Source organism: Magnolia sinica, chromosome 19, assembly GCF_029962835.1.
Source record: "Magnolia sinica isolate HGM2019 chromosome 19, MsV1, whole genome shotgun sequence".
NCBI classification, from domain to species: Eukaryota; Viridiplantae; Streptophyta; class Magnoliopsida; order Magnoliales; family Magnoliaceae; genus Magnolia; species Magnolia sinica.
This window is the reverse complement of record NC_080591.1, coordinates 46078149-46092893: the sequence shown is the minus strand read 5'-3', so window position 1 is coordinate 46092893 and position 14745 is coordinate 46078149. Positions and strand designations below refer to the sequence as shown.

General features: G+C 37.2%; 1 protein-coding gene across 9 annotated transcripts in view; it reads right to left on the bottom strand.

Moving 5' to 3' along the window:
* The window catches only part of LOC131235008 (histone-lysine N-methyltransferase ASHH1), a 147221-nt gene that overhangs the window by 65169 nt on the left and 67307 nt on the right, over window positions 1-14745 (bottom strand). For 8 of the 9 annotated variants that reach the window (XM_058232064.1, XM_058232065.1, XM_058232069.1 and 5 more), the window contains 4 exons: window positions 10191-10277; window positions 2968-3052; window positions 2796-2889; window positions 2372-2570 (listed from right to left, as the gene is read on the bottom strand). In XM_058232064.1, coding sequence (XP_058088047.1) covers window positions 2372-2570; window positions 2796-2889; window positions 2968-3052; window positions 10191-10277 — 465 coding nt within the window. The remainder of the gene's footprint in view (window positions 1-2371; window positions 2571-2795; window positions 2890-2967; window positions 3053-10190; window positions 10278-14745) is intronic. The other variant, XM_058232067.1, reaches the window with a different exon arrangement.

Genomic DNA, 14745 nt, shown 5'->3' with positions numbered 1-14745 from the left:
ATCCTGCCCCATATTTGTGTAATGTGCATGGAGAGTGTGGAATCGATCGATCATTTGTTTGTGCAGTGTATATTTGCATTAAAAGTTTGGGCTCACTTCCTGTCTTTGTTTCATGTCGACTGGGTCATGCCATAGTCTATTCAAGATCTCCTATGGGCTTGGCATGGGGGAGGAGTGGGAAAAGTGGGCAAAGCCAAGTGGAGGCTGACTCTTATGGCAATCTTCTGGGTCATATGGGGGACTAGAAATGGTAAATGCAAGTATGGGGGTGGAGGAGGCCATTAGACTCATTAACAGCTTGTATCTAGTTGGTCTGCCTATATTTAGGCCGTCTTGACAGGTTTTTTTATTTTTCTTTTTCTTTTTTTGTTTCTCTTAGTGTCATGTGGGCTTGTATTCTTTTCCCACTTCTAATAAATTTTTTGTTATCTTTCAATAATAAATAAATAAATAAAAGATGGACCCATGTTTTTAGTGGTGTGGCCCATTTTGATGCCCATGTTTTAGTAGTAGACCCATTTTGATAAAGATGGGCCCATGTTATTAGTGATTGCCCTAACCAGTTTGAGTTTTAAAACACCAATTAAGAGTTTACATGCCTTTAAAAACCCAGTTGGTTTCAAACAGTGCAAGAAGTCGCCAAGAATGGCTAGCAGCATACTTCAAATAATTAACAATAGGTTGCAAAACATCACATGAAGAACATGGAAAAGGTTTTTTTTTTTCTTTTCAAAATGAAAGCATCACAAATTTTACATAAGGGCATATTTGAACAGCAACATCTCTGATCAACTTGGATGGGATATCCTATCTACCAAACATCCACTAAATGAAACCCATTAGAAAAGTGCACTCTTTCAACGCCATCCCACCTCCAGTCTGCATGTCTTAGATGAACCAAACAGCCAATATTTTTGGATTCAACTTGCCACAGATTGAAAATTCCAAAAAGCTGAAACTCTTCCTCTGTCCAAATAGGCCCAAAACATAGAAAAATAAGACTGATAGGGGGTCTAATATCAGAAAGTTCTGAAAATATGATACTCTTTTCGTCTAAAACCATCAAATGTACAAAGGTCAAAAGGGATCCATATTATAGTTGCACTAAGCATGAAGCCAAGTGGCAATGGTTCAGTGTGGAAGTGGTGAAGCATCTCTTTCAAAATGTGAGCAAGTATAAACAGCTAGGAAGCAGGAGCAGAAGTGAGATTCTGAAACGCAATACAAAGCAGGAGCAGCACCCAATTGAAGGATCCTGCAACCACTGTTTGAATTATCTCTGATATTATCAAAATGTCCCCGATATTATCGAAATATCCCTGATATTATCTGTATCTCTAGCTTGGCAATAAAGATAACACTGGTAGCAATACCGATAACAATGCTAGTATCAGAAATTCTAGGTATTGGCGATGTATCGCTAAATATCGCTAATGTATTGATATCGTCAATATTTTCAACTGTGTAAATTCCAGGTGTCACTGGTATTGCCAATGCATCGATATTGCTGTTGTATCACCAATATTTTCAACTGTGTAAATTCCAGGTGTTGCTTGTATCGCCAGTGTATCTGTGATATTTCGATAATATCACCAATGTATAAATATTGTCAAAAATATGTATCTTTAAAAAAATCCCATTTCATATTTTTTTTTGGGCACGTGGTTGTATGTAGTGTTCAATTTGTTAACGATAATATTGATAATATCATGATATTATCATTATCACAACATGTTGATATCGAGACCACAATCTTTTGTTTCTTTTCCAGTTGTCAACGATTTGTTAGATAATATATTGTGTTGCCGATATTCTGAAATATCAACAGATGTTTAGATGGAAGGTTGGAGGTTGGATGAATAAATGGGATGGATGACATGGTTGGACTGATTTCTTACAACAGGACATGCTTTTAGGCTCCCAGTAATGGAAACTTATTATGTATGCATTCTTTTTGCAAGTTTTTTTTATTCCTAAATATGCAAATGTGTATTTTAACATCAAATGAAGTTTCACTGATAAATTCCACCGTTTTCCCCATGTTTTCCTGCATTTCCGGTTATTAGCGATATTATCGACGATATCAATATTGTTTCCATATCCCCAGCTAACGAAACTTGTAGCAATACCGACAATTCAAACATTGCCTGCAAGTAAGATCTAGCATAAAATTTTTAAAGACATGCATAATTGTCTACAGTACATCCATAATCCTACTTACTATGCTTTTTCTATGCAAAGAACAAAAAACATGAAATAAGTTATCCAATACACCTAGACATCTTTTGTATTTGAAAAGAACAGTTGTCAAAATAAAATGTCATGCTGAAGTGGTTATGGGTCAATAATTTAAACTCTTTTGAAACTTCACCTGGAAACCACGAGACTTTGCCCCAAGAAATCCAGAACAAAGAGATGCACCACATAGGCAGCGAACTTTAGCACCACCATACCATTCAAAGTTATAATCATATGCTAATTCTGTCCCAGCAAGAATGTCTTGTTTTGCAAATATCCCAACCCGTATCTCCCCAAGCACTGTCCACTTCCTTGTTTCACAATTTGGTTGACTGCATTCTTCAAAAAATAGAACTTAGATGCCAAATGAGCATTAGCCAAATGAAAGGCCTATGAAGACTTCCGTAACTTCTAAAAGAAAAGGGAACAAAAGATAAAATTTGACCAGCATACGTTGTAACATTCTTTTGCCGAATTGACAGTGTTTATCATGAAACTTCCTAAGGATATCCTATCAATGATCATATTTATGTTTTCCATTTTCTAGGCCAGCTTACCATGAATGGTTAATAAACCTAGCAAGGCTTCCTTTCCTAGTAGCATCAATTGACTCGTAGGCATTAAGGGATATGATAAATGCATCTTTGAGACCTGCAGGAAGTCATTCATTCATGTCCAAATGGCAGGAATAGCAGTAATTGGAATGTATCAAGAAAATATGTCCTTTACCTTGAGCTTCATAAGCTTGGGACCTCCTCCTTGCTTCTTTCCATGAAATTACTTCTCCACAATACTCAATAATAAACTGTCCAGCCTGCATCAGTTACGAAAATGCTCACTCGTGAAGGATAGAAATTGGAATCCAATTTTATTTTATTTTTTCTGAAAAGCAGCCAATTTTTATTTTTATTTTTCCTGTAAGCAGAGCAATTTTATTAAAAGAAACAAAAAGGGACACTATCCATGAAGACAATGGATCAGCATCACCAACATGCAAAGAAGCACAAACAACACCCTCTTTAGCTAAAAATCCACCCAGCAGTAACATTAAAGGAAATAATGGCCTAGAGAGCAGGACCTGATTTTGTTTAAAATTAATTGTCATCCTGAAGGTGAATCTAGACTATGGTTTTAAATACCTCCTGACACGACTTGGTATCGGTCGAACACACCTATATGCTAAAATTGGGTGACTCAACGTTGACTTGGTCCGACTTGTGATGAGTCACACCACGTTAACTTAGGACGAGTCGCCCCATTACACAACGTGTCAGGACAAGTTGCACAGTGTGACCTGTCATAAGCATATAAGACCAAAAGATGGGGTCTTAAACCCCATCTGTCAATCATTTCTATGGGTTTTTGAGGGTTGAGAAAGAGAAAACTCACTTTGGGAGACTCCATTCCCAGCATTTGTAGCACATGCGCATTCAAATCTTCGGATTTCTGATCCAAAATTTCCAACTGGAAAAGGCATTTTGGGGCTTTTCAAATCCAAGGTAAATGTGATGTTTTTAGTTTGAAATTGGGCAGTTTAACCCAAAACCAACTCTAAATCATAGATCTATGGACTTTGGTTTAGGTCCATTATCCATGAACTAATGATAAAGTTTTTTTTAAAATTTTTTTTCTTTTAAAGTATAAAAAGAGTTCCCAAAATGCTTTCTTTTTCTTCTTCTTTTTTGCTGTTTTTCTACTATTAACTCTCTTAACCTGTCATAATCACTACATAATTTTCACCTAGATCTATGGATGTATGATAAAATATATCTTTTATGATCTATGATAAAATATATCTTTTATAAATAATTTTTTTTTTAAAAAGTAATAAAAATTCAAAAAATGCCTTTTGTTTGTTGTTTCCTATGTTATTAATTTCTTTTAACATGTTATCATTACATTATTTTCATTTCGGATCTATCTATTTTTTTACAAACATTTAAAACTTCAGAAAAAATGATGTTTTTTTTTTATTTTTTTTATTTTTTTAAATTTTTTTTATGAAGGGTACCAAGAACTTTCATTGAAAAAGCTCTGAGCTAGCGCCATAGATTACAAGCAAAGAAAAAAGCACCATGGATTACAAGCAAAGAAAAAAAAGAAACTAAATTATAATCCTCTAATGACTTTATATACGAATCCCATTCCAAACAAAAGATTTAACCCTAAGGAATACTTCCGCCACCTTGCTAAAAGCATTACAAAAGCACCTACTATTTTTTTCTCCCCGAATCACTGACTAGATAGCTAGAACGGTCAACATCTATATAGCAGTCTTTTTCCTCCTGACTCTCACACCATGCCAACTTAGGAGTAACTTCTCGACTGAGTCAGGCATTGTCCAAGACATGCCAAAGGAACTAATAAATTGGCTCCACATTTCCAAAGTGGGCTTACCCTGAATGAAGAGATGATTGCCAATGAATGAAGAGACCTACACATGATTTTACAATGATATGGCCTTAGATATAGATTTTTTGGCAAGTTCTAATTTTTTGGAAAAACAAATAGAAAAGGAATTTTTGTTTTGTGATCATTATTCGAAGTATCCCCGATATTATCGAAATATCCCTGATATTATCAGTATCTCCAGCTCGGTGATACCAATAACACTAGTAGTGATACCGATAACACCAGTAGCAATATCGATAACATAGGTAGTTATACCGATAGCACCAATAGCAATACCGATAACACTAGTAGCATCAGAAATTCTAGGTATCGGCGTTGTATCGCTATGTATCACCAATATCTTCGATTGTGTAATTTTTTAGTGTAGCTTGCAGTGTCAATGTATCGATATCACCAATCTATTACTAATATTTTCAACTGTGTAAATTTCAAGCGTCACTTGTATCGCCAATTTATCAACAATATTTTGATAATATCGTCAATGTATGACAGGTTGGGCGGTTGGTTGGATAGATGGATGGATGGATGGGATGGTTGGACTGATTTCTTAAAATAGCACATTCTTTTAGGCCCTCATTAAATGGACAATGCATTCTTTATGCAATTTTTTATTCCTAAATATGCAAATATGTGTATTTTAGCATCTCCTAAAGTTTCACTTAAAAATTCCACCGTTTTTCCTATGTTTCCCCGCATTTCCAGTTATCGACAACATTGTCAACAATATCGATATTGTTTTCGTGTCCCTGGCCAACAAAACTTGTAGAGATACCGATACTTTGAACACAATTCGTGATAATTGTTTTTTTAAAAAAAAAAAAAAAAATTTAAATTACGTCTTTTAAGTTATAAACATATTAATATTCCATTTGAATGATTTTTCATATTAATAGATTATGATACGATTATGTGACAAGACAAACTACAAAACAATTATGTGATAAGTTGAAAAGTTGGGAAAATCTAGAGTTTGGGAAAATGATGCCACATGCAAGTAGAAAAATGTGGAATTAATTGATTTCTATAGCCACCCACGTGTGTGCTCATAATGAAAGCCACCATACCATATGATGCTCTCAAGTCTCAATAGAATCAATTGAAACACAATAGTAGTTGCCTGTGAAAGTGATATATAAGGTGGATCACTTCGATTCTATGAGAACAATAGGACATGGGTGGATGCATGAAGTGTGGGTTTATGTATACCTTGGAAATCCAATTCGACTTGATTGATGGTTTTGTTGATTGGAACTCAGTTGTTAGTGACCTTTATTGACGAATGGAATAGGGTCATAAGTGACTCTACTTTTTTATGTTTTGTTATTTATTATAATATGAAACTTAGACATTTAAATGGGTGATAGGGATTTTCTAAGGAATCTCTTTAGTGCCTTAGGGAAAGAATGGTGAAGTGGACATAACGGTCCAATTGCCATTACCCTTTCACACATGTAAGTATGGATGTTTATCTACTCATAAAAACCTAAGTCTAACCTTGATTGAATCTATATTGGATGGATCGTATCGAGTTTCCTAACCAAGAGTACCCATCATGCGAGGATTGGATCAACTTGATTATGCACTCGCTTAGACTTGTTACTATTCCATTGACCTAAGATTCCAAAGGGACTTCAGGAATGTTGACATGAGGGCTTTGATATATCTTTCAATGCTACCTTAGTGGTTGACACACATATTAAGATTCATTTGAGGCCCAATATACTCCAATTAGGGATCCACTTGTCAATCAAGACTTAGTGGCTAGATCTCACTTTTTAGATGCTTCATCAAAATCGTATTAGTTGGCTAGAATCATAAATATTTTCAAAATGTTCTATAATGAATTGGAATTGTTGGACCTTTTGCTTTCACCAAAGAGTTGCTTTTAAGTTTAGTGAAGATCTAATGGTCGGATCTTTTGACGTTGATTATAAAGCCTTCCATAGGATTTTAGATATATGGATTAAATGCAGTGTTCGAAGTATCGGTATCACTACAAGCTTCGTTGGCTAGGGATATGGAAACAATATCGATATCGCCGATAATATCGCTGATAACTGGAAATGTGGGAAAACATGGGAAAATGGTAGAATTTTCAGTGAAACTTCAAGAGATGTTAAAATACACATATATGCATATTTAGGAATAAAAATTCACAAAAAGAATGTATACATAATAAGTTTTCATTTAATGGAGGCTTAAAATCATGTGTTATCGTAAGAAACAGTCTAACCATCCCATCTAACCATTCAATAATCCATCCAAAAATCCATCGGTATTGCAAAATATCAACAACTCATGATATTTTACCAAGAAATCAGCAATAACTGAAAAGGAAACAAAAGATTGTGGCTAGAATCATAAATATTTTCAAAATACTGCCCATGTTGTGATAACGATAACATTGAGATATTATTAATATTAGAATTGACAAATTGAAAATTGCATGTAGCAATGTGCTGATAAAAAAAAATCGAAATAGATTCTTTTAATAAACAAACTTTCTGTGATATCTATATGTTGACGATATTATTGAAATATCGTCGATACACTTGTGATACAAGCAACACGGTATCACCTAGACTTTACACAGTAAAAAATATTGGCGATATCGATATATTGGCAATACAAGCGATGCCTGGAATTTACACAATTGAAAATATTGGTGATATCAATACATTAGCAATACTTACTACATTGTTGATGCCTGGAATTTCTAATACTATCGGTGTTATCGGTGTCGCCACCAGTGTTATTGGTATCGCCAAGCTAGAGATGACAATAATATCTAAGATATTTCAATAATATTGGAGATAATTTAAACAATGATTAAATGTTATAGTTAAGTGAAAGGACTTGGTCAATTTGGTGTATAGATTAAGCTAGAAGACAGGCTTCTGATGTAGGGCATACTTGAATCCTTAAGGTGGCAACATATCAAATTGCTTTCCATGAAACCCTAGAGCTTCTCCTATATATAGCTCCTATTCATGAGGGGCAAGGACCAAAGCCAAAACCATCCCCCCTCTCTTCCAAGATTGGACATCTAAACCTTTTAAAGAGAGAAACACACAGAGATTATCGCTTAGAAAGAAACCTTCTTGATTTGAGAAGGAATGGCATCAATTCACATCAAGGGCACATGAACATAAGGTTAGATTTGAACAATTCAAATTAGGAATTTGATTTTGAGACGTACATGCAAATAGGGAATTGATTTTGCATTATAAAAAACTAAGTTTTACAATGTTTTCACGTCTTTAAAAAATCATGACACAGAACCCATACCACCACACCATACTAGTTTTTGTGAGAATTAGACTTTACAATAGGCTTTACATCAATTCCTGTCACAGTGCTAATGGATAGTGGCTCCTCTTGGCTCCAATGTTTCGTATTGGGTGGTTGCACGGAGAGAATGGAGGAAATAGACATAAAGTAAAATCTAACTACAATCAGATTGTGATCTCTAAAGGAATCACACGCTTTAAAAATATCTCTAGTACATTAAAAGCAAGACATGACCGTATCTGAATTTGCATATAGAGGTACAAATGTAGATAAGAGTGTTGTTGAGAAAGGAGAAAAAGCATAAGAAGCAGAGGCAGTTTCCAAGAACTAAAAGAAGAGTTGTTGGCTTGGAAGTTCCCAATCCTTAATAAATTATTGATGATGTTGAAGACAATGACGGCAATGATGATGTAGATGAAGATACCACAATTTAAAAAAGAAAAATGTAAGCAAGTACAAAGAAGAATCCAAATTCAAAGGGATCCTTTGAGCACATAAATCCAAGGATCCTGAATGTTTCGTAAGAATATTAGTCCCAATTTGGATTCTATGACGGTTCTTGAGGTTTTGCGTTTTTACATTGGAATTTTGCAAAAAAAAAAAACCGGTGGGTATCATCTATTTTCTTTGATCCATTATGATATTCTTTACATTGGTTGTATTTGTGGAACACATGTGCAGCTGTCCATATTTGAATCATGAAAATCAATGGATTGGCAGATGAAGTTTTAACATTTTTACACGATTGTGAATTTGCCATTGCTAGACATGTTCCAGGCCCAACTTAGACCTGTCATAACTTCAGATCGTTTTTTGATTGGTTAGATCCATGAATGGACTACAACCATGCAAAATTTAAGATCAATCCAATATTGTTTAATAGATGGTTTACGATTTGTTTGATCACTGCACAAACCTGCATGTGCAGATTGCAAGATTCCCAAATTGGCCACATCATGATAATCCACCATCAGTTTGTGTTGAACAGTTGGATTGGATCTCTTATTCAAGTCCAAAACTGATTTGATGTATCTCATCACCCATGGATGGTCAGCTGAATGGGAGGATGTTGTCCATTGAACACCTTTGTGATTGAGATGTATGTTGCTTTCTTGTAAGAATTCGATCCATAGATTTGTTTCGATGTACATAATAGCCCTAGAACGTTTCGTCTAGCATGGGTATAGCACGTGATTTGCATGTTCTCATCATGGATTGCATGTGGGGCCCACTTGAATAGATGATTCATCACTTTGTTGATATATTAGCCCATGCTAATTGGGAGTCGGATCAAAAGTATGTCTTGACAATAAACCAATGGGTAATTGGTTTCCCCATGATGGAGCTTTATTATTCCTAGATTGCCACTCCATAATCTAGAGGTTAAGTGCTTTATATAAATCCTATGGGTTAGAATGTGGTCTCCCACCATGGAAGGAAACAAATATGGTTGTGTGGTTAGTTGTCATGTCATCTGCCCCTTATTGGGATGCAATGGGGACTGCGTAAATCCATCATGATCCCGACCCTACAGCTAGGGTTGGTTCTTGTAGTTATGCGGCATCAGAATCTGCCTCTGGATTGAGCATGGAGCACTACACTTGAATCATGACTGGGGTACAGCACTTACTAGAATCCTTTATTACCTAATCTCTTTGCAAGGACTCTAAGACTGTTTTCAGAATTACCATCTTAAAAATCATTGTACAACTTTGGCGTTAAGGAAATGTGATGACGGAACATATCATTTTTCCCATTTACAAACAAATGCAATGGTGAACCCCTCCGTGGAAGTGTATGTGCACAAGGAATGTTTATGGTTTCCCTTCAAACCTTGTTTTAAAGATTCCTGAGACTGTGAATGTTAGTTGTCACTTAAATTAAGATGCTTCTCTCCAGCGTTTACAATTGGAATGTTTGGGTATTTATTCTTGATGCATTTAACCAGATGGTTATTTACTATAATTTGGTGAACACAACTTTCAGAGAAAATAACCATCAACCTGCCAACTGAGATTCTCAATGGCACAAACATTGTAGACATGAGAAAAAAGTTAGATCCATTAATCAGAGCTGAGTGTTTTTTGTCAACCCGCCAGCCAAGATTCTCAATGACAAAAACTTTTGATTTTTGTTTTTCCGAAGCATCACCTGTTTGAGCCCCTACCTGGAGGCTATTGAATACATTCTAGTCGTACAACAGTTCTAAGCATGCTAAAAGTGGGGGGGGGGGGTCTGTCAAGATTTACCTTAATATTTTCATCTGCTAGAAGACCCCAACCACGGCCTTCAGTTTTAAACAGTTTTGACTTGGCATATTCGCATTTTTGGAATCTCTGTCAACAAAGCACATCTGATGGTTAACACTAAAATTAAGACACAACATTCAAAGAAACTGAGAAAAGGTACATCAATGTTAACAACTACTTTCAGCATCAAACATGTTACACATTCTCACATGTTGATATGCGGTTCACTATAACCACTTTTGCATGCATTATACATAGTACATGAGAGACAAGTAACAACCGCAATAACAGGTTCATTGGCTTCATTGGTTCAACATCAGGTCCACTGGTTGCCAGTTGCAACTTCCGAATGAACATGGTTCACTAGGTGCAGGCTTCTACAATTTGTTCCCCTGGTTTGCTCTAGTTTAAGAATCAGGTTCACTTCAAATCATCAGTTCAGTCACTGGTTCATATTTGTCATGTCCTAATTCCATAGCAGTTTGTGGTGCAAGATTACTACACCTTAGGAAGCCCTAACAACATTATCCATGTGGGGTCTAGTGACCTACATGGAGCTTTGGGAGTTTTCCTAAGCTTGTCGCATGTGAGTGGAGTGGCTGAGTTGGCAGTCGAACTAAAAACCTGTTGCCACTCATACAATCCACTATTGAACACCATTTGTCTCCTCATCGATCTCTGGTCCCAAAACAACATTTCTACCCAAGAGGACAAAGTGATAATTCCTCCTATCACAAGTTGATCACTCCATCTCCCATTCCAGGAATGATGAATTGCCAGGGCATCTGAGCCGGGGTGCAATGCAAGCCCATAGTTGGGTGAATCCTTGTAATTGACTCGGAGAATATCTAATGGAATACCGTGCTAAATTGTAACACCCTGTACTTTTGAGTAATCAGGTGTTACCAGTGTTCGAAATATAGATACTATCGGCCGATATTATCGTTATCGCACCCATGCGAGACGATACACCCCCGATAACCCTCGGAAGATACCAAAAAATCCCAAATTTAGATGTCGGCCGATATATCATTGATATCGCACGATATTTCGACGATATCGCACGATTTCCTCGAAAAAATCTAAAAAAAAAATCGAAACTATAATTATCCGAAAAAATCGAAAAAAAAAAACAAGAAACTGGATTTCGGTGCCTGTATAAGTGATCGTCACCATCGAAAGCTTCCATTTGGTGGGCCATTCCAATTGAAGCTTCTTTCGTAGGTTAGTGCAAGCAAAATCTTCGATTTGGGAGAGAAATCCGTCAAAATCCAAAGAAATCCGGGTATTTGGGCGACATCGGGGGAAATCCTCGTCGAAATCTGGAGAATCTTCGCCGGAATCCGAAGATTTGGGAGATTTTGGGGCTGGAACCCTCTCTGCTTAGAAAAAAAAGGGCGTCTGGCCCTGTTTTTTGAATAGGGTGGCATACTGCACGAAATCGGATTGTGTACTGAGTTACTCAGTACACTCTTATCGTACTGAGTAAACTCAGTTGGGCCCACCTTGAATGTATGTGGTCTATCCACGCCGTCCATACGTTTTTCCGGATCATTTTAGGGGTTGAGCCCAAAACCGAAGTATATCAAAAGCTCAGGTAGAACATACCAACGGAAACAGTGGAAGTATTGATTTCCACCGTTGAAACATTTTTAAGGCCCCAGTGATGTTTATTTGTCATCCAAACTATTCATAAGATCACGTAGACATGGATGAATGGAAAACACAAAAATCATCTTGATCTAAAACTTCTGTGCGCCCCCAAGAACTTTTCAATGGTAGACTTCAATTCACACCATTTCAAGTGGTGTGGTCCACTTAAACTTTGTATATAATTAAATTTTGGTTTAAAGCCCTAAATTTATATAATAAAGCGGATGTACGAAGTTGATACAATGCATGAATGACGGTGGGCCCCACAGAGTTTACTCAGTACGCTTAGCGTACAGAGTTACTCAGTACGCAATCCGCTTTCGTACTGCACACCACCGACTGGTGTGTTGACGTCGTCACCTAGTTCTGTGGGTCCCATCATGAGGTATGCATTATATCCAAACCATTCGTCCATTTGGCGAGCTCGTCGTAAGACTTGAGCCAAAAATTAAGACAGATCCAAAGATCAAGTGGACCACACTGAAAAAAGCAGTGGAAGATTAAAGGTCTACCATTGAAACCCTTTTGGGGTCACAAAATTTTCAGATCGATATGATATTTGTTTTTCCTCCTCATCCAGATTTGTGTGACCTAATGAATGGATTGGATGAAAAATAAACATTATGGTGGGCCCTACAAATGTTTTAACGGTGAGAATCAATCCCCACAACTATTTGTGGTGTGGTCCACTTGAGCTTTGGATATTACTCATTTGATCTAAAATGATCTCTCCAGATGCATGAACGATATAGATATAATAAATACATTACTGTGGGGCCCATTTCACTTTGAACCGTTTAGACAACCTGAGCGGAAGGAGCGCCTGCGATGGACACGGATTTCCTGCGAAAGACTTTCGCATTAAGTTCCTGCGTTGGGAACTGAGTTGGGGCCCATTGTGATGTTTGTGAGAAATCCTATCCGTTCATCCGTTTTGTGAGTTTATTTTAGGACACGATGCCAAAAATGAACCGTTTCCAAAGCTCAAGTGGGAAGAAAACATGATAATTGAATGTCCACAGTTGAAATATTCATGGGCCATGAAAGTTTTGAATCATGCTAATATTTGTGATTTCATTTCCTCCCTATAGGAATGAAGTTATTAATGGTATGGATGGCACGAAAACATCACTGTCAAACTCAGGTAGGTTTCAATGGTAGGAACTTCCCTAACCACATTTTCCTTTAGCACGACCCACTCGAGCTTGGTTCATTTTTGGCATATTGTCCTGAAATGAACTCACAAAACTGATGGAAGGGGAGGATTTCTCACAAACATCACAATGGGCCCCATCTGGGTTCCCAGCGCAGGAACTCCCCGCGAAAGGTTTTCGCAGGAAATCCGCGTGCGTCTGGGGTGGGAACGACGTAGTGAGTAAACTCTGTGGGGCCACTATAATTCATGTATTTTATCTGCTCCATCCATGCATTTTACCACATAATTTTATGATTTTAGCCCAAAAAGTGAAGCATATCCAAAGTTCAAGTGGCCCACTAATGGTCAATCACCATTGTTTCCTATGATATGGTCTACCTGATTATTGGATCTGCTTAATTTTTTGCATAATGTCCTAAAATGATATAGAAAAACAGATAGACGGGGTGGATACTGGATATAGTTGTCTTAGTTCAATCGGACAGCGCAGAGCTTAGGACCCTCTACAAAGGAAACCTATTATGTGCCATTCTTTTTTCAGATGATTTAAAAGTGTGTATGGAGGTCTTTTTTAACAATCCCCAAAGTTTCATTAAAAAATTTAACTATTTTCCCAATGTTTCCCCCTGTTTCCCAAAAAGTGCGATAAACTATGTGATACAAACGATATAACCCGTGCGATAACCGATACGTATCTGTATCCCAAGGGTGCGATACATTGTGCGATACCGATATTTCGAACACTGGGTGTTACCATGAAGACTTAGATTAGTATAAACAGAAATCTAACTTAATAGAATGTTCACCTTTATTCTAGCATGTAGTTGATTTTCGGGAGTAATCTTCATCCATCGATCAAATCATCCATCCGTTGATTTTTAAGATGGACCATCACATCATTAGAGAAACCTATTTTTAGGATTTCAATTTCCTTGATAGAAAAATCTAACCACCCACAATCAATTTCGAAACCTGGATCATTAGATTCATCATTCATTGGACCCACAACCCTCAATTTAACAACCCACCACTTGGTCATCCCCATTGGGTCATCTGATCACCAAATCTACTGTTGACTTTCACTTAAACAGGTCCTAGGACTCTTTAGACAGTTGATGTTCAGATTCGGTGTTAATCCGATCATCGAATTGATAAAGATCGTTAGGTAAACACGAAAGTCTTTTGGTGTGGCCCACTTGAGTTTTTGGATTTGCCTCATTACTAAGTTGGAACTCTAATAGGATCTGTAGAAGCTGATAGGCAGGGAAGATCTCACCAAAACATCATGATGGACCCCACTTTTGGGGCAGTGCGTGTGCACTGCTGGTGTACGCCCGTGGTGCACTGGATTGCCGGCCCAGTCTAACGGGTGACCCAATGCAAACCCGAATAGGAGAGGATTCCTCTCTCTCTCTCTCTCTCTCTCTCTCTCTCTCATGTTTTCCCACAAACGAACTGACACGTCCGTTAGTTCGAAATCTGACCCACCATTAGTTTGCCCATTAGAGATTAGAATCCTCCATCTCATAGAGTAGTCGATGTTGACCAAACCCCAACAAGGTTCACACATTAACACTTACGAACAAACGCACAAACATGAGTGGAAGTAGCACTGTGTCTGGTTGTTTTGCCGAAAATGAAAACTTCATTTCTACCAACATGTTGGCAATTCGAGGCAGTCGTTTTCCCTCCAGTTCCAACCCTTCATTTGAACAAATCTCAGCCTTTATTTCATCTCTGTTTTAG